The 24243-nt window shown below is 41.1% G+C and overlaps 1 protein-coding gene across 3 annotated transcripts in view; it reads right to left on the bottom strand.

The window, feature by feature from the left end:
* Nucleotides 1-1085: 1085 nt before the first annotated feature.
* usp45 (ubiquitin specific peptidase 45) overlaps nt 1086-24243 on the bottom strand; it is a 40560-nt gene continuing 17402 nt past the window's right edge. For all 3 annotated transcript variants that reach the window (XM_086079119.1, XM_086079117.1, XM_086079118.1), the window contains exons 8-18: nt 23424-23554; nt 9022-9109; nt 7093-7174; nt 6666-6757; nt 6475-6531; nt 5950-6066; nt 4242-4884; nt 4012-4109; nt 3808-3894; nt 3490-3634; nt 1086-2999 (exon numbers count right to left, since the gene is read on the bottom strand). In XM_086079119.1, coding sequence (XP_085935245.1) covers nt 2869-2999; nt 3490-3634; nt 3808-3894; nt 4012-4109; nt 4242-4884; nt 5950-6066; nt 6475-6531; nt 6666-6757; nt 7093-7174; nt 9022-9109; nt 23424-23554 — 1671 coding nt within the window. In that variant the 3' untranslated portion in view covers nt 1086-2868. The remainder of the gene's footprint in view (nt 3000-3489; nt 3635-3807; nt 3895-4011; nt 4110-4241; nt 4885-5949; nt 6067-6474; nt 6532-6665; nt 6758-7092; nt 7175-9021; nt 9110-23423; nt 23555-24243) is intronic.

The raw sequence follows: 24243 nt of genomic DNA, 5'->3' as shown, positions 1-24243 counted from the left end.
ATGTAATGCCCTCTAAATTGTTTGGAAGCTATCTGCATGCCATGACTTGTGCTGTGAGATGTGATTCAAAGTTTCAAGAAAAAGCCTAATAGAAGCGCTAAACTATATTGATGTACATCGAAAGGTGGAAAGTTATTTTTGGGCTTTATTCTTGGGCTCATTGTTTTCTATCACAAAGACCTGACATTTGAAAACGGCCAGGTGTGTAGACTTTTTTAAATCAAACCCTTTACCTTCTTTGTAAATACTTTTGATTGTGACATACATACACTTAAGATATTTCACAGATTTCGTGCAACATTTAAGTAGAACTGTGGTCTTGGTGTGTGTGTGTGTGTCTATGCTTTGTGAGGAGAAAAGCCCAAGGCAGTGTGCAGAGCTTTACATGAAGGGATGTGTTTATGTTGTTATTAATTTGGATACGTGAGATGTGGCGTCAAACCGGGCGAGGCTGGAAGTGATGATGGCGCGTGTGGTGAGAGCAGCAAAATGTAACCTGCACTGCTGGTCGACAGTGATGAGCCCTACAGCACCAACCCATTTGTTTCTTACAACTGTCTCAAAAAGGGGTGGGGTGTATTTTTGTTCACTGAGATTAACTCGTGTCTAATGCATCAGCAGCATGTCCCTGAGCCAAAGGCCATGCCAGCCACCCCCGTATTTTAAAAATAGCCAAGCACATCTCAGAAAATATTTGCTTGTTCATTGGTGGCAGCTTGACAACCTGTTCTTACGTTGCGGCAGCGTGACTTGTGTGTCACAGCTTGTAGTAACAAGAGGATGCACATGGCAATGTTTGTGGATGTTGCCCTTTTCCTGATTCCACACCCACCTCCTCTTCACCAGCTCTCGACATGTTCTGGAGCAGTGCAGTTTTGCACCTGTCAGGCCTCATCAGCAGGCAAGATGGCTCAAATGTGGCAACATGGGACACAGACCGACAGTCAGAGCGTTTGTCGACACAATTTCAGAGGGGGGGGGGGGGGGGGGGTACACTGAACGACAACAACTCTAAGTGCCAAGACAAAACATCGTTTGCATCATGCTCTGCGTTTTACTCAAGCTGATGTCTCGAAAACAACTCAGTACATAAATTTGATTTATTTAGTTTGTGATATGTCATAGTTTCAATGCAACTGTTCATTATTACAAGATGACATGTCCAACAAACAAGTACCGGTATTTGCCTCAAGGAAAAACCCTGCATGCCTTAAGCACCATGATCTTACATTGTTTTTTTTTTGTTTTTTTTACAAGTGTATTATACAAGGTGACACAAAAAAAAAGACCGGAATTTTTTAACAATCCAATAAAACCAAGAGCAATGGAAGAAAAATATTTTATTCTTGGTAATTGAAACCTTAATGATGGAATCCCAGCTGAAATGTTGCAGCAGTCAATGAGGAATCTCAACAGCAGATTCCAAGAAGGCATTCGTACATAACATAATTTAACACACGTACACACACAAAGAAAATGTCATCATTGTTTCTAAATGGCATGTTTTAGGGTTTCAATTACTATTAATACAATATTTTTCTTCCATCACTCTTGGTTTTATTGGATTGTTAAAAAGTTTCTCTTTTTTGGTGTCACCCTGTACCATTACAAACTACAATGTACATGAATGTCACACATCCATCAAAGCATTTAATTGCGTGTGTTCCTTTTCATCATGCACATTTCATAACAATTAGCATAGGCACTGAATCTGTGTAATCTAATTTTAAATAATAATAATAAAAAAAACTAAATCTCTTTATTTCTTGTACATGCCAACTAACTCCCTTTTGGCAAAACACACTTGATATAAAATTAAATCTCATTCAACAATGCAAGAATAAGCAATATATTAATTAGAGCATTGAGCTATGCCTATTACACAAAAATGGTGTATATGGCCTTAGAAGATTTTTATTTCTATGATTCAGTAAAACCTTACCAAAAGTGTCTGTCGTTTGCCTACTCCAACAGTAGAGCTCAAATACTGTGCAATGAAGGCTATCTAGTTAAAATGATGAAACAGTATTTTGTGTGTGCAACTAAATGATTGCCTTAAGTAGACAAATATATATTTCTTTCTAAGTTAATACAACATTTTGAAAGCTGAGTTATACTGTACAGTACATTCATGTACACCAGCTCAGTGGCCTAGTGTGGTAGTGTCCGCCCTGAGACTGTAAGCCACCCTGCTTGTCACTCAGCATTTGGAGTTGGGGTTTAGATCACGAAATGATTCCCGAACGCGGCCCCTGCTGCTGCTCACCGCTCCCTCAGGGGATGGGTCAAATGCGGAGAACAAATTTTGCCCCACTTAGGTGGGGGTTGTGGCAATTAGTGGTACTTTACTTTTTATTAACATTGTTTGGTTTTGATTTTTGGTTCCGCTTAATCTTTGGCAAATGCAATGTACTGATATATTCTTATATAAAAGGGCAGAAATGGATCGTACCAACTTTCTACAATTGTTTGCCAATCCTTTAATTTGGTTTGTGGAGCGAGTGAAACTGTATCATAATGTTAACATTCACTACTATCTTGGGTATTATTAACTACTTATGAATACATGGCTCAAGCTATACTTTTCAAATGATAATATTTGATAGTAATGTTTCCTAAGTGTAGGTAAAATATAGCAACTTAACATAAAAACTTATTCTCATGCTTATGTGTCCGATGGGTAAAGTTTTACGCAAGTGCTATTGGAACGTAACCAAATGTTCAAATGATAATCTAGATCATTTTAAGAATTGCAAAGGGTGTTATTAAAGAAAAAGCTAGCGTATAATCTCTTCCCTTTTCCAATCCTTAAGAATAGATAAACACATTATACTAGTCAGATTTGTGTCCTATTTGAAATTTGTCAGCTCATATCAATTCCTCATAGAAGAGCAGATATGCCTGAGAGAGAAGAACTCTGGACTCTGGTACCATTTGGACCGCAGTATCACTGATGTAGAACCACTGGCCCTGGAAACTGCTGCTATAGTCCTTTGCACCTGAAACACACATACACACACATATTGTGTTCATTTAATGGGTTATAGTTTAATTTTATGAAGGCAGGAGGCTCCAATGTTACGTCTTCAATTTCTTTGCATTGCTTCTCATGTTAAATCTGTTTAATCAAGTTCTCAGAATCTTTGAATAGTATTATGGATGGTAAATTGTATCATCTTTTTACTGAGAATATTGTCATTGGGGGGAAAAAAACTCTTATTTTAATATGGAACTTGAAAGATAAAACAGAATCAAACTCATTAGTAAATACAGGTGATTAGTGATGCTGCTGTGATAGACAAATGCTGTATTGTGAAAAAACTAAGTAATGCACCTCTGTCTCCAATTACACTTTACTTTTCATTAGCACATCAGTAGCAAACCATGCTATGTGAAGAAGGCTTTATAGAGGATACTGCATACAAAAAGTGGAAAAGTGAGTTGTAAGCATTCTGAAGAGATTTGAAAAAAAGTCTGCTGAACCCAGACCTGACACGTTCCTGTGATGTTCTGTTTTCTTCTGGGGTGCGCGGACTTTTACATACGCAGTGTAGTGACCACCACGCATTGAGCCACTATGCTCTACAATCCCATACAGGCTGTAAAGGACGCGGTCGGCATGCACCAGGTTTGTCTAAAGTTGGAAAAACACAATTAGCATTAAGGGAAACGAGGTTTAAAAAATGTTTTTACCAGTAAACAAACCCCAAACATTATCAATGAAAAAAAATACGGGCATTGAGAAAGAATAAAAATATTGTACACACAGAAAATACAGGTGTACCTAATGTTGCAATGCAATTCTACCTTGCAGGATGCTGAACAAAATGGCGCCAGATCTAAGATCAAAGGAAAGTCGACATGGCGGTTCACCTTTCGTAAATTCATTCCAGCCTTTAAAAACAAAATGGCAGCACATAAATTTGACTCTTAGACCACAATTTGAAAACGGTTACAACTTTATGTATTAGGTATGTGATAAAAATGTTAACTACAAAAAAGATGACAAACCTGGTGGAAGCGTTTCAGATGCAATGTGATGACAGGAGGAAGTGAGGAAATGAGCATTTGTTTCCTTGCGCTGGTGTAGATCTTCTCCACCTTTTTATCTACAAAAACAAAACAATGTGAGAATTGAAGGTAACGGATGCTTTCGGTCTATTTGTTGGACAGTAGAACTGTTCGCAAAGAATCCATTTTAGAATCCTGTGCAAATAAACAGTGAGGTGATTTTTGCCCACCTGCTGAGCTGCTCTTGCGCATCTGCTTTTGTCTGCGTTCAGTGCAGTTCTCACAAAGCAACTTGTTGTTGCCCATCAGCAGTTCCACAGAGGTAAACTGGTGGAGGCAGGACTGGATGGAGCACTCCTTAGAACCGGGATTGTAGCTTTGGGAGAGTGCCTGGAATGCCCCCTGGTGGTAATGATGGTGGAGATTCTCTTGTGGCTTTGCTTCCGCCGGGTCTTCCGGAGAACATCGCCAAGGAGGCGAGATGTCCCCTGCACTAACGCCAAGGCTGACTTTTGACAAACTACTTACAAGCGGCTCAACAGTGTCACCTTGCTTGGAAGAGGATGATGATGAGGTAGAAACAGATACAGCAGATGAATTGACAGTGGGCGTGGGGTGAGGTTGGACATAATTGGAGCAGGACGTGTGCGGAGCCCACTCGTTCTCAGAGGCCTCGCTGTCGGCATCATTACTGCTGTCTTGAGGACCACAGCCTCTCTCACTTCCATCTGAGAGGCTTCCGCAAGTGGCCGTCTTGTGAGCAGAGACGCAGCGGGCGGATCCACCTGCAATTCCCTGTTCTTCGGGTTGTTCCACACTGCAGCCTGCCCCTTTTCCATCTATACAACTGGAAGACCTCCTACCATAATGTTTCTGGAAGAAAACAAAAATGCTAGCTGTTTGCATTGACAACAATGGTGCATTCCTAAGTGTATGCATTCTTAATTAAATAAACTTTTCAACTTTATAAAGTATTTTCGTTTCGTCTGATGAAACATTGACTTACAACTAGTTGAATGGTACCTTTGTCATGCCCTGAGGTGGTCTGTATCACTTTTACTGGCGTTAAGCAACTTTGATCAGTTTTTGTTATTTTTAAAATGCTTAGTTTCAGTATCAGTTTTAATAAAAAAAAAAAAGTGTATTACTTGTGCGCAATATTTAAATCACACCATGGTAAAATGAAAAAAGTAACGCAATTCTTACCTAGTAATCCATTTCGGCTAAATTAAATGGAAAAAGCAGGCAAACCGAGCTATTGGAGCCAAAAGTCAAGCACGCAAAATTGTCGTCTAAGAGCGACGTCATCTGAAGGTGCTTTTCTATTCGCTGCTGCTAGATGATGTCACTTCTGTGTGATACACTTTCAAATGTCTTTATTCCGGTTAATATCACAATAAATATACCTAAAATAATATTTAAAATCATCCCCACAAAAGGTTCATGCACTCAATTAATTACCAAAGACTAAAACGAAGGACATCTTCGCTACAATTATAGGTAGTTTTAGTTTGTTTTGTAAACATAAAATGTATTTTTAGTTAGTTTTAGTTTTTTAAAAAGCATTTTCGTTTTTATTTAATTTCCTAACAGCCACTGGTCCACATGCTCGCCCACCACGTTATGTGGACCCACATATATCACAAAACTGAGTGAGGCGGTGACTTGCTAGCTGACGCCAACATATAACGTTCACATAACACAGACACTTCAGGGAAAGCTAAATGTTTAGGAAACACAGCAACACAGCACAGCCTGTGGTTCACAATTGACAATTGAGCACACACACATAAGAATTGTAGGTGTACATTAGCTTATATTTTGAAGGAAACATAATTTAAGTACAGCTATCTTAGTATCCATCAAGACAAAATTTCTGTGCCATCCTTCGTATTTGAATGTTGATGTGTATAGACAATAATAGTAGCAGTGACATACCAGTCCACTCTGCTTCCTGGTGTTTCTGTTGGCTGAGTTTGTAGAAAAGACCACCGTCTTGGCATCCTGCTCCCGACTTCCCTTTGCTGGCCTGACGCTGTTAGATGGTTTTGATGTCTGTAGCAACAGTGTAAAGCATAATCGACACAAAGTTCTAACATATTTTTTTCCCAAGCATAATTAAGAATCCATTATGAGAATTATAATAATGCATCAGATTTTAATAGTATATTTCAGGACATTCACAACAGATACGTTATTCATATTCTGGTGGTGGTAAACTATATATGTAGCCACGAGCGTGGCTGCCAGTGTGCGCCTACAGCCACCAAACATTCGCACCTTCCATACACCAGTGTGAATGGCACTAAAAGCCCAAGGGCACAAAAGACGCATGACTTCGAGAGAGTGGGATTCAAACAGCGGACCCTCCAGTTACTAAACGACCATCTCTATCCTTCTGAGCCACGGCCGCCGCTCATCACGAATAAAACCAATATGTCTAGAAAATCTTCAGCATCTTACCCGTTCCTCTATGATGGGTAAAGAGATGTCTATGAACGCTTCCTCAACTGTCGAGATCTGAAAGACAAATCAGTTTGTAAGTAAATGTTACAATAAGCTGCATCAAGAGTAAAGAATCACTTTCAATGTTACAGTCTTAATGCAGTCTGATTGGCTCAAAGAGTACATCATGTTTTCCCACCCACACTTACATGTTCACACTCTTCACACATAATTGTGTTGGTCAGCTCTCCAACAAAGATGCGGTCAACGAAGTTCATCTTAACACCTTCCTTTCCATATGCTGGCGAGGTGAGACATTGTTCAATTAATTAAAATCAATATGAATAGGATTGTAATTGGCTATTAGGTGAATATGCCACATGAAATCCACCATTAATCAGAAAATGAAGTTAATCTCTTTTCCACTCCACTATTTTAGCAGTATTAGCTGCCTTTTTTTTAAGGCTACAAATTTTAGTTTAAAACCCCAAACAATAAACCTCTTATACACGTGATCGGCTGCAACTTGCAAGTTTTGATTTAGCTCTCATTTTATAGTGGAGCCAATGCATTTCCGTAAAGGGCCACGAGATGGCACTATGGTTCTGAGTCATCTGAAGGTTGAGTCTAATGAACCTTTGACTTGGCGCCTAGTTTCCTCATTTGCTGTCTTCTCAGTAGGATTGTTGAAAGCCTTGAGGATTCCTCCCTGCACCCTCTGGAAAACAAATTAAAAAATATTTAACAACTTGGAGAATGTAAAATAGATACGTTGCAATTATTTACCATGGTAGATTTATTTTGCTTCCTTTACATTCTTTTAATTATATCCATTATGAAAACATCAAATTCCCTGCAAAAGCTCTGCATGACATTTGGAATTATTATAAGCATCATTAGTAAAATAATTATTGTCCTTGTCTGAAACTGTTAAGATGGGGTTCTTTTCATTATCTATCTGAGAGGGAGTGTGTGTATGTGTGTGTGTGGGTGTGTGTGTGCGGGGGTGCGTGTGTGTGTGTGTGTGTGTGTAAACTCTTTAGAAGGGTTCTCTGATTAAAGGTGACATGGTCAGTGAGTTGTTGGCGAGAGAGCTGTGAAGGGGCACAGCCACAGTAAAGCACCAATCAATACATAATTGGCCATGGTCTGTGTCTGTATTTGAGACCAGTCGCCCCCATTGTCCCAGGACCCACGCACTGGACTGGCTATTTAGGTCAGAAAACCTTGTTAATCCTAGTCCAGCCAGTCTCTCGTCCCACTCAGTCAGCACAGTGAGACGAGGCTGAAGCTCTCCTATAATTAATTACCAGTAGCCCCCACCCTTCACCCTTCCTCTCCAAAATAACAGCATGCACGGTCCCACATGGGTAAGGAGAGGGGGGTTGTCAGGGGGTGGGAAAGGTTGCTGGTAGAAGGGTGTAGGAGTGGAAACAAAAATGAAGATGGGGCGAAGAAGGACAGTCCATGCCCTGAGAGAGTAATAACTACCATCTCAGTTAATTGCTGATAATTGACTGAGGCCAGATTAGCATATTTAGCTCCCTGATACTAATAGCCAATGAACACAAACACTTAGGGCCTCTAAAAGGATGGTCACACCCTTCTCCTTGTCATGCTCAGCTACATACAATGCAGTATGCATAAACACTGTACTGCAATTGTATGAGCAAAATTCTCCAAATGTTATTGTATATGTATGTACAAATCACTAGAAACAAAGTGTTCACTAATTTTTTTGGAAGAACTGTTTATTGATTTTTGATGTTCTTTTTTTCAGCAAAACATTTTACTCCAAAATCATGTTATCATTTAAAACGCAGAAGAGTAGCTATTATGCCACTGTATTGGTGAGCACGCCTGCTTGATTAAATGCATTTGATTACATGAATAAAGGCTGAACCTCATCCTCTATGTGTCCTTGATTAAATTGGAAAATGGCTGATGAGTGTGCATATAGGGAGGGGGTGATGGGTGACCCTCAAGCACAATGGGGCAGCCCCTGAGTTCATTCAGCAGCTGTGGGTTTCCCAAGATCACACAATGATGTTGGTTATGCCACTTGCAAGTCCCTGAAGTGGCACAACTGCAAATGTTCACAAGTTTGAATGGGAGCCGAGACTGTGAAGCCTGCGGCTGGCCACTAAACACACCCGCTAACTTCCCCCACTAGGTTCACGTAGCCACTGGTGGGGCAACTGGGAACATCTCAGCCTTCCAAAAAGCGGCTTTAGGTCTGCTAATTGCTCTGTGAAGGGTTGGGGGTGGCAAAGTGTCACACACTGTCACAGCCACTGAAGTGCACACAATATAAAACATCAGATCAAACCTCGGATTTATAATACAGTAAATTGTACTTGATGAATGGATGAAAATATTTAAAATAAGGACCAACTTTCTAATGAGCTGACTGCTACAGACTGGAGTAAAAAAACAAAAAACATCATCAAATAAATGAAAGGTATTATATAAAGTAATAGGCTCCAGCATACCCACGACCCTTGTGAGGATGTACAGCTAATGAATGAATGAAGGAATGAATGAACGAATGAATGAATTACTCACTTTAGATTCCTCTACTCGTATGGAGTCCAGCAAATAGTGAAGGAGCTCCTGGCTGTCCTGTTGTTGATACCCCTTAAAGCGTGACGCCCTAGTAAAAAAAATAAAACATAAATGAATAATATAAAAATCAATAAAACATAAATCAAAACAAGCTTCTGCAATTCTTATTCAACAGCTAAAAAGCTCTCCATTGTTCCATCCAATTAGTTCCGCTTATCCGGGGTCTGGTCGCAGGGGCAGCAGTTTTTGCAGAGAAGCCCAGATATTCCTCTCCCCAGCCACTTCATCCAGCTCTTCCAGGGGGACGCTGATGCATTCCCAGGCCAGCCGGAAGACATAGTCTCTCCAGCATGCCCTTTTCCCTGAGGCCTCCTCCTCCCAGTGGGACGTGCCTACAACACGGCACCAAGGAGGCATCCTAATCAGATGCTCGAGCCACCTCGTGTGGCTCCTCTAAATATGGAGGAGAAGTGGCTTTACTCTGAGCCCCTCCGGGATGACCGAGCTTCTCACCCTATCTCCAAGGAAGAGCCCATATAGCCCCTGTGCAAAAAAATTGTCCGCTTGTATCAAAGATTTTGTTCTTTCCGTTACGACCAACACCTCGTGACCATAGATAAGAGAGTTTCGCTTTTTGGCTCAGCTCCTTCACCACGATGGATCGATACAAAGCCGCGTCACAGCAGACGCTGCACTGATCTGCCTGTCGATCTGCCGTTCCATTCTTCCCTCACTCATGAACAAGACCCAAATCTACTAAGACCCTCCACTTGGTTGCAGGATCTCATCCCCGACATGGATCCGATTCCAGTTGAAGACCATAGTCTCAGATGAAGCAAACAGCAAACAGTACCACAACATCATCTGCAAAAATCAGAGATGAAATACTAAGGCCACCAAACCTGACCCCTCAACGCTTTGGCTGCGCCTAGAAATTCTGCCCATAAATGTTATGAATAGTCCAACTCCAACACCAGAAACAAATCCGACTTACTGCCGGCAATGTGGACCAAACTCTGACACCGGTCGTACGTGGACCAAACAGCCCGTTTCCCATACTCCCGAAACATTCCCCACCGACTCACCGAGGGACATGGTTGAATCTTTCTCCAAGTCCGTAAATTACATGTAGAATTCTTGGGCGAACTCTCATGCACTCTTGAGGACCTTGGCGAGGGTGTACTGAGGGGTCCACTGTTCCACGGCCAGGACGAAAACAACACTGCTCCTCCTGAATCTGAGATTCGACTTCCCAATGGACCCCTCCTCTTTCAGCACCCCTGAATAGACCTTACCAGGGAAGCTAAGCAGTGTCATCGCCCTGTAGTTGGAACACACTGTACGTTCCCACCACTATCCCCAGTTTACCAATCCAGAGTCCATATGGACAGTCTTATGGTTGAACATGGTGTTCGTTATGGAAAAGCTGTGATGAGCACACAAGTTCAACAACAGAACACCACTCAAGGGGGCTGTTCCTTCCAATCACGCCCTTCAGGCCTGGCTCCAGAAGAAGCCCTGATGACAGGTGTCCGAGCAAGGGAAAACAATTTCCATATACAGTATGTTAATCATCAAAGGGGTCTGTGAAGCATACTTTGTCTGGTCCCTCACCTACGACCTGTTTGCCAAGTGTGACCTTGCCAGGGGCATAAAAGCCCGCGAAACTTAGCTCCTAGGATCATTGGGACACACAAACCACTCCACCACGATAAGGAGATGGCTCATACCAGGGGCTCTCCACTGTTCAACCTAAAAAATATTCAGATGCTTCTATCGTGATTCAAGATATTGTGATCCTGTTGGTAATTTAAACAATTACAGTAAAAAATTTTTTTTAAAAAAGGCCAAAAATGTTCATATTTTTGAGTATTGTTTCTGTTCATATCTGTCTGCTTATGCGTGTGGGAAGCCATCTGTCTGCCTTCCTATCTATATCATAGTATCATTTGAAGAGCCATTCAATAGGATCCAATACCATCAAGAGCAGACCAAAAGATGGGCAATTCTTAATTTTATTGCATCAAATTTAACAGACCATCTCAAGACCTTTATTTACATTATGATTTACACAAAACCATCAATATTTTCTGTAAAACACAGTAGTTACTTATACAACAAATCTTTGTGTAAATCATGTAGGCTGCATGTGGATTTTTTCCCCCCTTGTTGGACAGTCGTCCAACCTAAGCAATAATGCCTATGTGTGGAAAGGAAAGGCTGTTTTTGCATCCATCCCTTGGCTGTCCACATTGAACAGATGTGAGGACAGATGTCAGGGGCAGATGGGCAGCAAAGGACAGGGCCACATCAACCTGTTGGGCCGAGATAGCCACATTACTTACAGGACAGGTTGGTCTCATATGCACGGCACAAAGTGAGAAAGCAACACTTTTTGTTTAAGAGTTGAAGTGTTGGGCTAGTGTGTTAAAATTGTTTGGTAAATTGTTTGGTAAACTAGTCCCTAATGCCCTATAGCACAAAGTCCTTGTGGTATGATACTTTATTTGATGGCCAACAACCTGTCCATCAGCACAGGTCACTGGCAGGAGGTCTAGTGTTGCCTTAAGTCAACTACCCCCACCCTTAAATACAGACATAATATTTGTGGATTAAAAAGGGACAAGTGGGTGGAGGGGTGAAAATTGTGGAGGGCACATATGTCATTTATTTGCAAGACCTAAAAAGGAACAGCATGCAATAAAATGTCCATTTCTTGTTTTATTTATCTGTTCTCCTGAGAGTGTAGTCAGACCAGAGTAAATGAAGAATACCAGTCAGAGAAAGACAAAGGAAAAAATTACAAATTACATTTTTTTAAAAAGAAAAGTTAAAAAATTTGTCTGAATGAGTGGGAAAGAGGAGGTCTGGAAGCTTTTCCCAGTGGAGGGAAGCAGAAGGGCCCTGTAGCGTTGCTCTCAATCTGGCCAATGCAAACAGCTGCGGTGCTAACACAATTAATAGCCGGATGAGTTAGTACCAGACACAAGGCCACACAAGCTCATGCCCTGAACACACACGTATGAGCAACATGCACCCGTAAACAACGCAACTAATGAACAAATCCTGCACTTGAAGACATAAACACTCAATCGCTTACAGTATGGCCAGGTTGGTGACTTAAATATGCAAAAAGTAAACACAGCGATAGATACACCGATACATTAAACTGTGTACTGAATATTCATCAAGTAGCAAACAGCCTTTTTGTCTTGCATTACAGTCAGCCAAGATAATGTAAAGGAAAACTTGCATAACTATTATATATATATATATATATATATATATATATATATATATATATACATATACATATATATATATATATATATATATATATATATATACATATATATATATATATATATATACATATATATATATATATATACATATATATATATATATATACATATATATATATATATATATATATATATACATATATATATATATATATATACATATATATATATATATATACACATATATATATATATACATACTATATATATACATACATATATATATATAATATATATATATATATATATATATATATAATATATATATATATATATATATATATATATATATATATATATATATTATATATATCAAATGTATACAGACATCACAAGATTAATACTAGGGCTGGGTTTAAGAAATTGAATAATCAGTATCGAATCGATTTTCCCTTTCGAGCCTGATATCGATTAATGAAACCATGAATCGATTATTTTAATCTTTTTTTCCACAAATTCATAAGAAAATAGAATTTTAAAGGCCGATATTTTTTGTATCTTACTGTTTTCTTGAAATGTACTGTTCACTTAAAATACAATTTATTATTATTATTATTTATTAAGTATTTTTTTTTACATTTATGATAGACCTGATTTATTGCACTTTAAGACAATTCAGAATCTTTTTAATTTATATTTACAATCATTGAATTAGAATTATAAAAATATTTTCATCTCATCCTTGCTGATTTCAATGTTTGTGTAATACATAAGTGATAATACCACGTGTTAAATTCATTAATAAACAAAAATCATTTAACCAGTTTCTGCCTCCATAAAATTTAATTTGGAATTTAATGTTTGTGGAGTTTCTATCATGTCCTTAATATTTAAGAAGAACTGATGTTCTATAATTACAGTCATTTCTGGCCTATAAGGCTCACCTGACTATAAGCTGCGCTAGCTAAATTTGGGGAATACTCAAGTTTGTTACACATATAAGCCACATCCAACTGTAAGCCGCAGGTGTTTTTAATGTTACCGCACCGGGTTCCCGCTACTTCCTTTTCCATGAGGGCACAAATTGTTCTGTCTCTCCTACTGTATTTGGGCTCAATTGGTTTGTTTTGCTCTGCCTGATGCTCTTGCGCTTCCTTTATAGTGCGCCCCCCTTGTGATCTGATGGATAAGCCACACTTTTGTATTGGCCGCATAGTCCAGAAATTACTGTATTCAATATCGGATTAAAAATAAGTGAATGGAATCAGACAAAAATCTATTTCAAATCGAACCAAACTCTTGTGAATCAAAATCAAATCGATTCAGGAAAAGTTACCTTTGGCCACTACTAATATAAAAGGTGCTCATTCGCCTCTAGACAATGTGTACAGGAAACTACTGATTGTGTAACATTTACCAAAATGTCCAATAGGACTGCCGCAAATTTATTGATGTATTATTTTATTTATTTATTTATTATTAAATTGAAAAGAGACTGCAAAAAGACAGTTGTGACAATGCCTCCAAGCTTAGCAAAAGCAAAGCACACAAGCCAGCCAATATTTATTTCAAACAACTGTGAATATGTTTCTATCAAAAGTGAAAGATGTCTTGCCTCCTACACAGACAAACATGTATACCCAGCCTGATGCTGTTTGTACTTCATGTTTGTGTGTAAGTGTCACAGCACTAGACATTGTTGTTCTTGGCTGTCTCCATCAAGGATGTAAGGCTTTTCATAAATGATTTTAAACAATATTTTTCAAAGATGTAGCTATGTTGACATTTAGAAAAAAAAAATAGAAAAAAGGAATGGAACGAAAAAAAAATCTGATTTTTTTTTCTCCCAACAGAAATAAGTGTACAGTGGCCATTCGGAAAAAAAATTCTCAACCCAAAAAGAGATTAGCGAAGATGATTGTTTCTTGGTTTTATTGTCCAGCTTGCACATTAGACATACATAAAGTGCAAGACAATACAGTGCTAATATAGCTATACTATTAACTTCAACGGCAATTAGCTACACCAGTGGTTCTTAACCGCGGTCCTCGAGTACCCCTATCCAGCCTGTTTTCCATGTCTCCCACAAGCACCACAGGTGTTTCAAACGATCAGCTAATCAGCAAGCTCTGCATGAAGTCTGATAACGATCCTCAGCTGTGTTGGCTGGGGAGACATGGAAAACAGGCTGGATAGGGGTTCTCGAGGACCGGGGCTGAGAACATTATTAACACTGCAACATTAAACAAAAGAGTTTATTTCTGAGGTGTATTTGAAGAAAACAATTGGAGCTAGACCATTCTTACATTTTTCCGAATTTGCGACAGCTGACGATGTATTTAAAATGCATAATGGCGTCTGATTACGGGGCTGACCCTGCCAAAACAAATTCATTACAGTATGTAATTGTACCCTTCCTCAAGCTACAGTATATACCAATAAAGGAAACCTTTTGACAGTACTGCAATATTATAAATGAACAATTGACATTAGATCAGGGTAGAAAGAACAACCTTACTTTATCTCAATTTTATGTCAAGTAACTTATTCAATGCCATGAATAACTTAAGACGCTCATTAGGATCAAATCATTCAGTGCCAAGGTCGAATTATGTTGTTTGACATGTTTTCCTTGGGAAGGGTTGATATGGGTTTGATGAAGTTACTCTTTGAATTGTAAGCAAATTGAGGACTACAAATGAGCCAAACCACCAGCACCATTTTAATTTAAAAGTGGGGGCTGAGGGCCAGTGGGGTGCAAGGTGGGCCCTGCCGTGTCCCGTTCTGCTGCGTTGGGCTTGGGGCGCGGGCCGTGTTTCGGCGTGGGGAGTTGCTCCGGGCTCCTGGGTTTGCTCTCCGGCCGGTGGCCAACATATAACATGCCAACCTCCTCCTCTTCCTCCAACTCTTCAAAGACTTGGATCTCCTCATTTAAACTCGACATATCGCTTTCTGAATCTCTTTTTGACTGGCTTTGTATACTTTCCGTTTTGAGCTCTGCTATTGTTGTCCCCGGTGTGACGTATCACTTCCAGGTTTGTCAGTCACCAGGCTCTAACTTCGGAAAAACAATTATTTTGTCAAATATACAAAATAGAAATAATTTTTTCATGCTTTATTTTTTGGACAATGTTTAATTACATCACCTGTGAACCTTTTTGTTCTTCAAAGTTGGTCTTTAATGCCGACAGTGACCAGACTCATCCACTGATTACAGCGACGAATCTGGTTTCCAGGCTATGCTTTTCCACCTTACAAGGCCCTCAGAGTGCTTTATATTTTGACTACTCATTCACCTACTGATGATTTCAGCATCAGGAGCAACTGGGGGTTCAGTATCTTGCGCAAGGACACTTTGATGTGGTCACAATGGCATGGGCTCAAACCCACAACCTCTGGGTTGCGAGACGACCACTGTGCCATGCCACACCCAATATATTTAAGTCCAAAATTTGTATCTGTATCTTAGGAAATGCAAAACAGTTAGCACAAACATAAGTCTAAGAATCGTTTCAACCTTTTAAGACAATTACTTGTAAATGAGAACAATCATATTCTTTGTTACAATTGGATCTCAATATTGTCAATTGTGGGCAAAAAATGAGGCATCATGTATTTGAGTACTGAGGTTAACACAATACCTTTCATTCCAAATGCATAGGAGTGGAATGGATTAGCACAATGTAAAATTAGTTACATTTGATTGCATACAGGTGGTTGCAATGCTTACTGTTTGAATGCACACAGGCTGCTTGAGTGCTGAGGGCTGAAATGGTACCAGGTGAGGTTGCAACGCGCACGCATGCATATGCACACACGAGAACAAATGCACACGCCTGCTCGATGAAAGCTAGGTACCAGAATAAATGTCAAAGCCGCACCAGAGATGTACCTAGTCACCCAGCATCAAATATCCTGGTCACCCACCTGCACAATAGTGCAATAACAAACTCCTGCAATGCACCATGCTTAAACAAGAACTCAGCCCAGACAACATTGCCACAACATCTAAAACAATATCCAAACCTCTAAAAGACCAAATATTTTGTTGCAAATCCTTGCAATCAATAAATCAATAAATAAAAATGCATCAAGCATGTGACCCACTGACATCTTTTCTGTTTAAAGTTTTTAAATGGTAAATGGCACTTCATTTATATACCGCGTTCCCACCTTACAAGGCCCTCAAAGGGACGCAGCATCAGGAGCACCAGCACAATAACAGACCCAGAGGGCCGATACATTATTATTCAGGTGACTATATTTAATAAAATATATACATTCGGTAATTTATATGCCCCTAATAATGATGATCCGGCCTTTTTCCATGAATTTTTCTCTAAACTGTTTGAATTAGCAGCGAACTCTACTATTATTATTGGAGGAGACTTTAACACAACCTTAAATCCATTAATAGATCGTTCTAATAAAACAACATGTATAAGGCGATCACAATCCACAAAAGTAATAGGGGAATATATGGATGACTTTGGCCTCGTCGACAGCTGGAGACTTAAAAACCCAAATAAGAAGGAATTTACCTTCTTTTCCGCTGTGCACCGGTCCTTTTCAAGAATTGATTTTTTTCTTACAAATAATTCTATTGCTGATAAAACCGTTACAAAAATACATCCTATTATTATTAGCGACCATGCACCAGTCTCCCTTTCCCTACAAGTTGATTATACCTTTAAACCACCACCTACATGGCGTTTTAACATCTCACTACTAAACGACGCAGAATTTGACAAAATTATAAGAAAAGAATGGGCGGACTTTTTGGAAATAAATGACTCTCCAGACCTATCTCCAGCTCTTCTCTGGGAAACCGGGAAAGCAGTAATTAGAGGTAAAATTATATCATATTCATCTTATAAAAAGAAACAGGATCAAAAATTAGAAAAAGACTTGGAAGATAAAATTAAACAACTGACGGATGAGTACGCAATAAACCCAAATAACCAAATATGGACTGACTTACAAAATACAAAAATACAGTTAGACGATATGTTAACTAAAAAGACAGAGTTTATAATACAACAATTGAGATACAACAACTTTGAATATAATAACAAATCAGGTAAATTTCTTGCAAACCAACTTCAACGTAATCGGGAAAAATCGCTTATAACGGCTATTAAAGGTACAACTGGTGAATGTACACAATCACCAGAAGAAATTAATCAAATTTTTTATAATTATTATCACAATTTATACTCAGAAACTAATAAACCTAACCCAGAGCATATTGAGGCATTCCTCAGTAGCTTAAGTATACCTCAGGTAACTACTGAATATAAAGATATGTTAGATGCACCACTTACTATAAACGAGTTGTACAGTGCTCTAGATAGTATGCCAAATGGCAAAGCACCCGGCCCTGATGGTTATCCGGCTATATTTCTAAAGCACTTCTGGTCAATGCTTGCTCCACTATTCTTAAGAGTAGTAACAGAAATTAAAACTAATGGTCACATACGCCCACACATGAATACAGCAGCAATTAAACTTTTATTAAAGCCAGAAAAAGACCCCACCCTTCCATCAAGTTACCGTCCGATTTCACTAATTAACACTGATATTAAAATTATCACTAAGGCTTTTACATCTAGATTAGAAACAGTAATCCCGACAATCATTCATAGCGACCAAACAGGCTTTATTAAAGAGCGTCACTCTACTAATAATATTAGAAGGCTCTTTAACCTTATTAGTATGTCACAGCGGCATGATAAAAAGGCAGTTATTATATCATTGGATGCAGAAAAAGCTTTTGATAAAGTTAACTGGTCCTTCCTCTTTGCTGTTTTAAATAAATTTGGCTTTGGGAAGTCATTTATTCACTGGGTGTCAGTATTATATGATTCTCCTAAAGCTACTGTTACTACTAATGGGATTATATCTAAGAGTTTTACTCTACAGAGAGGCACAAGACAGGGATGCCCACTGTCGCCTTTATTATTTGCAATATTTATTGAACCGCTTGCATTAGCCATACGCCAGGAAAGAATGATTCAAGGAATTCACTCTGGGGTAACAGAACATAAAATTAATCTATATGCCGATGATATTTTACTTTATTTAGAAAAGCCTGCTATTTCATTAGGGGAAGTATTTAACTTAATAACTAAATTCTCACAGTTATCAGACTATTCTATTAACTGGACAAAATCAACACTTCTACCTATTACAGAAAATTCATGGAACCCTGCAAGCCAGGACCCATACTACTCATTTCCTATAGGTAATTTAAAATACTTAGGCATAAAAATCTCACCTAAATTAACTGATTTAGTTCATTTAAATTTCACTCCACTTCTGGATAGCATTTATAGTGACTTGGAGCGCTGGAATAATCTTCCTATTTCTCTAATAGGACGAATAGCCACTATTAAAATGAAAGTTTTACCCAAAATAAACTATTTTTTCTCAATGATTCCATTTAAACCTACGGCTAACTGGTTCCAGTTGTTGGACTCAGCCGTTACAAAATTTTACTGGAAAAAAAAAAGAAGCAAAGATTAGTCTATCTACTCTTCAGAAAAATAAATCCAAAGGAGGTCTAGAGGCACCAAATTTTATGCACTATTATATAGCCAACCAGCTACAATATATTATTTTATGGGCACAACCCAATAGAGATACTAACTGTTGGCTGGAACTAGAACAGAAGGATTGTAATAACCTCAGACTCCTAGATTTACTCTTTATTACAACATCGATTAAGCGCCATAACTGCTTTAAAAATCCAATGATTTCCGCCACCCTGACTGCCTGGTGGAAGGCACTAGAAATGACAAAAGCCAAAGTGGAGCCCAGCGGGCTTTCTCCCCTATGGCATAACCCCGACTTTCAAATTAACAACCAATCGTTTTATTTGAATGTGTGGGAGCAGAAAGGAATTACACATCTCCACCATCTCTTCTCAGATAATATGTTTATATCATATACATCCTTGCTCCAAAAATATAAAATAAAAAACGGAAACTTTTTACATTATTTGCAAGTTAAAAGTATGATAAAGAAACAAATTCCAACACTCCAGGGTACGCTCCAACCGCCTGTTTTAGCTAAAGATATTACCAAGCTTTCTCCAACAACAACAAAAAAACTCTCAAAAATATATAAGTTACTTTCATATACTGATAAAACGTCTTTACCCATCTCAAAATGGGAAACAGACTTGTCTATAGCTCCGGAATCTGTCTTTTGGATTCAAGTTTGTGAAAATGTTTTTAAAATGACAAAACACACAAATTTACAACTTATCCAATATAAAATTATTCACAGAACATACATTACTCAATATATGATGAAGAAAATGGGACTCTCAGACTCCGACATTTGTCTCCAGTGTTTACAAAACACTACAGACACTTATTTTCATGCTTTATGGTTATGTACTCCGGTTATGTGTTTCTGGACTAAAGTCTTAGAAAAACTTTCCGCTGTCTTGGACTGTAGGATACCGTTCTCTCCAAACTTGTGTTTGCTAGGTGACTTAACAACAATTGACTTACCACATAAACAATTTCAATCTATACTTGTAGCCCTTACTATCGCAAAAAAAACAATTCTTGTTAACTGGAAAAATAAACAAACTTTGAATATCGACCAATGGTCTAACCTCCTCATAAATCATATTTTAATGGAAAAAATATCTGCCTCAAATAAAAACCAAATGTCAAAATTTAAAGAAACATGGTCTACGTATATAGAATTTTTTAACCTAAACTTGGATTTTAATTCTGCCTGTTAGCGAGAGCCACAGCAGCGTTATAACTGGCATTGATGTTTCTGTATTAGGCAATTTGTAACTAATGGTTGTGTTTCCATAGTCAGGAACCCGGCTGCTGCCAGCGGGATCGAGCGGATTCACCTCCGATGGGCACCAGGGGTTGATATTCGGATTCACGGCATGCCAGTGGGTTAATTCTGTGGGTGCTGTCCCCCCTGGCGGGGAGTGGGCGGGTCTGCCCCTCTGTTGGCTGCTGGGTGGCGGCTGCGTCTTGGCCGTTCCCTGGGTCTCTTGGGGGGTGCTGCGTTGCGGGGCTTTCCCTGGTGTCGGGGGCGGCGCCGTTCCGGCGCGGTCCGTCGCTCTGGGCCCGGCGACGCGGTTCGGGGCCTGTGGGCCGCCGGGGTGCCCGGTGGTTCCCTCTCCCCTCCCCCTTCCTCCCCCTTGCTGCCTCTCCCTCCTCGCCTCTCCCCGCCCGTCCTCCGCCTCCCTGTCCCCTCTCCCTCGTCGCCCTTCCTCCTCCTCTCCCCCTCTCCTTGCGTCCCTGCCGCTGCCCCCTGCCCTTCTTGTCGTCCCCTTCCCTCCTCCCTTCCCCTTCCCCGGTACGCCTTCCTTCCCCTCCCCTGGGCCGGGGGCTCCATCCATGGCCCGGGTCTCGGTGCTATGGGGGCCGGCGGGGGTGGCTGGGGTTTGGTGTCGTGCCCGCCCCGCTCCGGTGGGCGTCCTGACACCTCGGGCGGGACCCAGTATCCGGGGGGCGAGCCCTATCGCCCCGCCGGACGGGTCCCATATGCCCGCCGGGGTCCTGGTGGGGTGGGTGGGGGCTTGGTGGGCCGGTGCGCCTCCTGCCCCCGCCCGGTTGGGGGGGGCCCCGCTGGTCACACCTCTTAACTCACTACACTAGGTTTGCACAATACACTTTTATAGACATATAGGGCACATAACACACTTTGGGGGGTGGGGTAGGGTGGAAACACCGTCTTCACCCTACAACTCCCCTCCAATTTTAATACACCACACAACTTGTGGGTGGGGGGGGGGGCTTGGGGGCTTGTGGGGGTGCCATCGGTTGGGGGCCGCAGTATAGAGCAGTGCTGCGGTCCCCTGTCCGTGTCGCCACCCGCCCCCCCCCCCCCCCGCCCTATCTATTTTTTTTAATGCACCACATACACTCAGCAACATGCTTGGGTGGCGGGTGGATCGGAGCGTGGGAATATCATTTCCATCGGCTCCGGTTCACCTGCTCCTAATTTTAATGCACCACACACACACACTTGTATATACACTGGGTGGGGTCACATTCACGGTTTAGGGGTAGAGTTCGCCAGTCCGCGAGCTGGCGGACTCAGTAACAGGGGTTAATTTTCACAAAGAACGCTGGGGTGACGACCGGGGCCTTCCCCCGCTGGGCCTGGGGTTCGGGGGTGTCGGCCGCCCTCCGGTGCCCCCATCTCCCCCTTCTGCCCCCGGTGTTCCGTCCTTCCACACGGCGGGGGGTGGGGTGGGCGCGGCTGCCCTCTCCGCTCCGCTGTCCGGCCCCTCTTCGGCGCCGGTGCCTGGGTGCGGGTGGTCCCCGGGGGCTGGGGGTCGGGGGTTGGGGGGCTGCCGGTTGGTCGGGGTGGGGTCGGGGGGGGGGCGGCTTTGTTGGGGGGGGGCGGTGGTGGGGGTTGCGGGGTGGGGGGGTGCTGGGGGTGGGGGGTGTCTGGGGGATTGGGGGCATGGGGGCGGCTGGGGCTGGGTTGGGGTGGGTGGCGGGGGGTGGATGGGGGGCGGGGGGTGGTGGGGGGGGCGGGGGTTGGGGGCCGGTGGGGTGCCTGGTGGGCCTGCAGTGCCCCGTCCTGCTGCGTTGGGCCGGGGGCGCGGGCCGTGTTGGGGCGGGGGGCGCTCCTGCTCCTGGGTTTGCTCTCCGGCCGGTGGCCCTGGTGGGGCCCGGGGGTCGTCCTTTGGCGCTGCCGCGGCCTGGGGGGCCCTGAGGTGTTGCGCTTGCTCTGTTCCGGCGGGGGTCGACGGCTCCCCTCTTTGGTGGAGATTTTCATGCATGCCAGATCCACCACACCAGCATCTACCGAAACTCAGACACAATCTGTTTCCTCCTCAGGTTATTGAATCGGTGGAGGCTGGTGTCTCGGATCTCACGCGGCTTCGTCTGTCCTTCCTTCCTTTTCTCGGTCTCTCCGTTGGTCTCTTGAGGCCTCCCTGACTTTATGTTTTTTGGATTTGTTGGGGTCTGGATGTTTCTTGGGCTGGGGAGGAGTTCTGGTGGGGGGTGTCTGGTCGGTGCTGGATTTCACCTTCCTTGGTTTTCTTCGGTCCCCTCGGGTCTCCTGGTGTTCGATTTAGGTGAACGGTATAAGATTTTTTTTTCTAATAGGTTTTCTGGTGAGCTAACAAACACACGCACGCACGCACGCACACACACATACTCACCCACACACACAAAAAAAAAAAAAAAAAGGTATGTATGTATGTATGTATATATGTATATATGTATGTATATATGTGTATATATATATATATATATATATTTAAAAAAAAAAAAAAAAAAAAGAGCAATGATGATGACATTTCCGAATGAACAATACTGAGCTCTTAAAAAAAAGAAAAAAGAAAAAAGAAAAAAAAGGAAAAAAAAAAAAAAAAAAAAAAAAAAGGAGCACCAGGGGGTTCAGTATCTTGCTCAAGGATACTTTGACGTGGTCACAATGGCATGGGCTCGAACCCACAACCTCTGGGCTGCGGGACGACCACTCTATCACTGAGCCACGCCGCACGATGATCAGTGTACGTTATATGTATGTTATTGTTATATAAACCATAAGTCATTACCCTCAAGTCCACTCTAACAGCTTGTTTATATTTTTCCCTTTGCCCTTGCTATGTTATGTTGATATTCCACAGATGTCGTCACTGGAAAAAGTTACTGGTAGTTTGGTGGTTCATTGTTTGGATCTTGGCTCAGCCCCTCCTGTGTGAAGTTTGCATGTTCTCTCCGTGTATCTCAGATAATACACATGTCTCAGATAATACACGTCTCTTAAAAATTCTAAAAACTGACATTTGTTTCACTATTGCGCTTTGTAGCGTATTCTCTCCTCATTTCTCCTCTCACACTGTCAAAATCACAGCAGTACCATCTTCCAGTATCACGTAACCTACTCTATCAGGTGGCTGTCTGGCTGTCCAGGAAAAAATTGTAATTGTGAGCATAATTTCAGGCTTTAAATCCAACCGTAAAAAAAAATAAAAAAAAAACGGGGAGAAATTCAAAGCTTTCCCCCCCCAGAAAAATGAATACTTCCACGACTACTAACAATAATATATGAGAAGAAGAAGAAGAAGATAAAAAAGAATAATAGTAAGAATAATGATAAGAAGAAAGAATAATGAGGATAACAATAAGTATAATAAGAAGAGCGCCTTACTTCTGGCAGAGCTGATTAAAGATAATCTTTGGATTAACTGGCCCTTTTCCTGGTTCTTTCATGCACTGGAGGAAGAGAAGCATGGCTGCAGTCAGGGGCTCTGGACTGGGAAGCATCGCTACTAATGGGGCCTGCAAAAATAAATAAATAAATCATATTACGACAAGATTATTGGACTCACAAAGTAACAAAAAGTCTATATTAATTTATTCACTATACAATAACTCCCAAGAATCTACTTGTCTAACATACAGACAGTGCCATTGAAATGTTCACATTAGGGATACCTTGCACGAAAATGCTTTTACATTGTTCAACACTAAACTCAGTTATAGGGGTGTGCATCTCTCCGATAAAAGATGAGTATAAATAAATAAAAGACCCATATCTTGATACATTCAGAGCAAAACGATTCAAGTACGGTTGGTTCAATTTGATTCGGTTTGATTCAGTGGGATTACGATTTGATTCGACACACAGTAGCTCAGTTTGAGAGGGTATAATGCAAGAGTTTCTTGTTGCTGTTTTACATACATACAGTATAAATGAACCTGTCAGCACTTTACATGTAGCATTTCCCTCAAAGCTCTCACTGACAAAAAAATTACGGTTCAATAAGTATTGGGATATATTTTAAAATAGAATGATTCTATTTGGTATGATTCATTTGTATCTTTCAAGTCAAAAACTGTTTTGAGATTTAAATAGTTTTTTGCGACAGCCCTACTAAGTACCCTGGCCACAACTTCTGAACTGTGAAGTGGACATGTGGACCAGTTGGTCACTGTGCCGCATTATTGCACAAAAAAAGCACAAAACG

Source organism: Leptonotus elevatus, chromosome 6, assembly GCF_054856555.1.
Source record: "Leptonotus elevatus isolate MCC_2025b chromosome 6, RoL_Lele_1.0, whole genome shotgun sequence".
NCBI lineage: Eukaryota > Metazoa > Chordata > Actinopteri > Syngnathiformes > Syngnathidae > Leptonotus > Leptonotus elevatus.
This window is presented reverse-complemented; position numbering and strand designations above follow the sequence as displayed.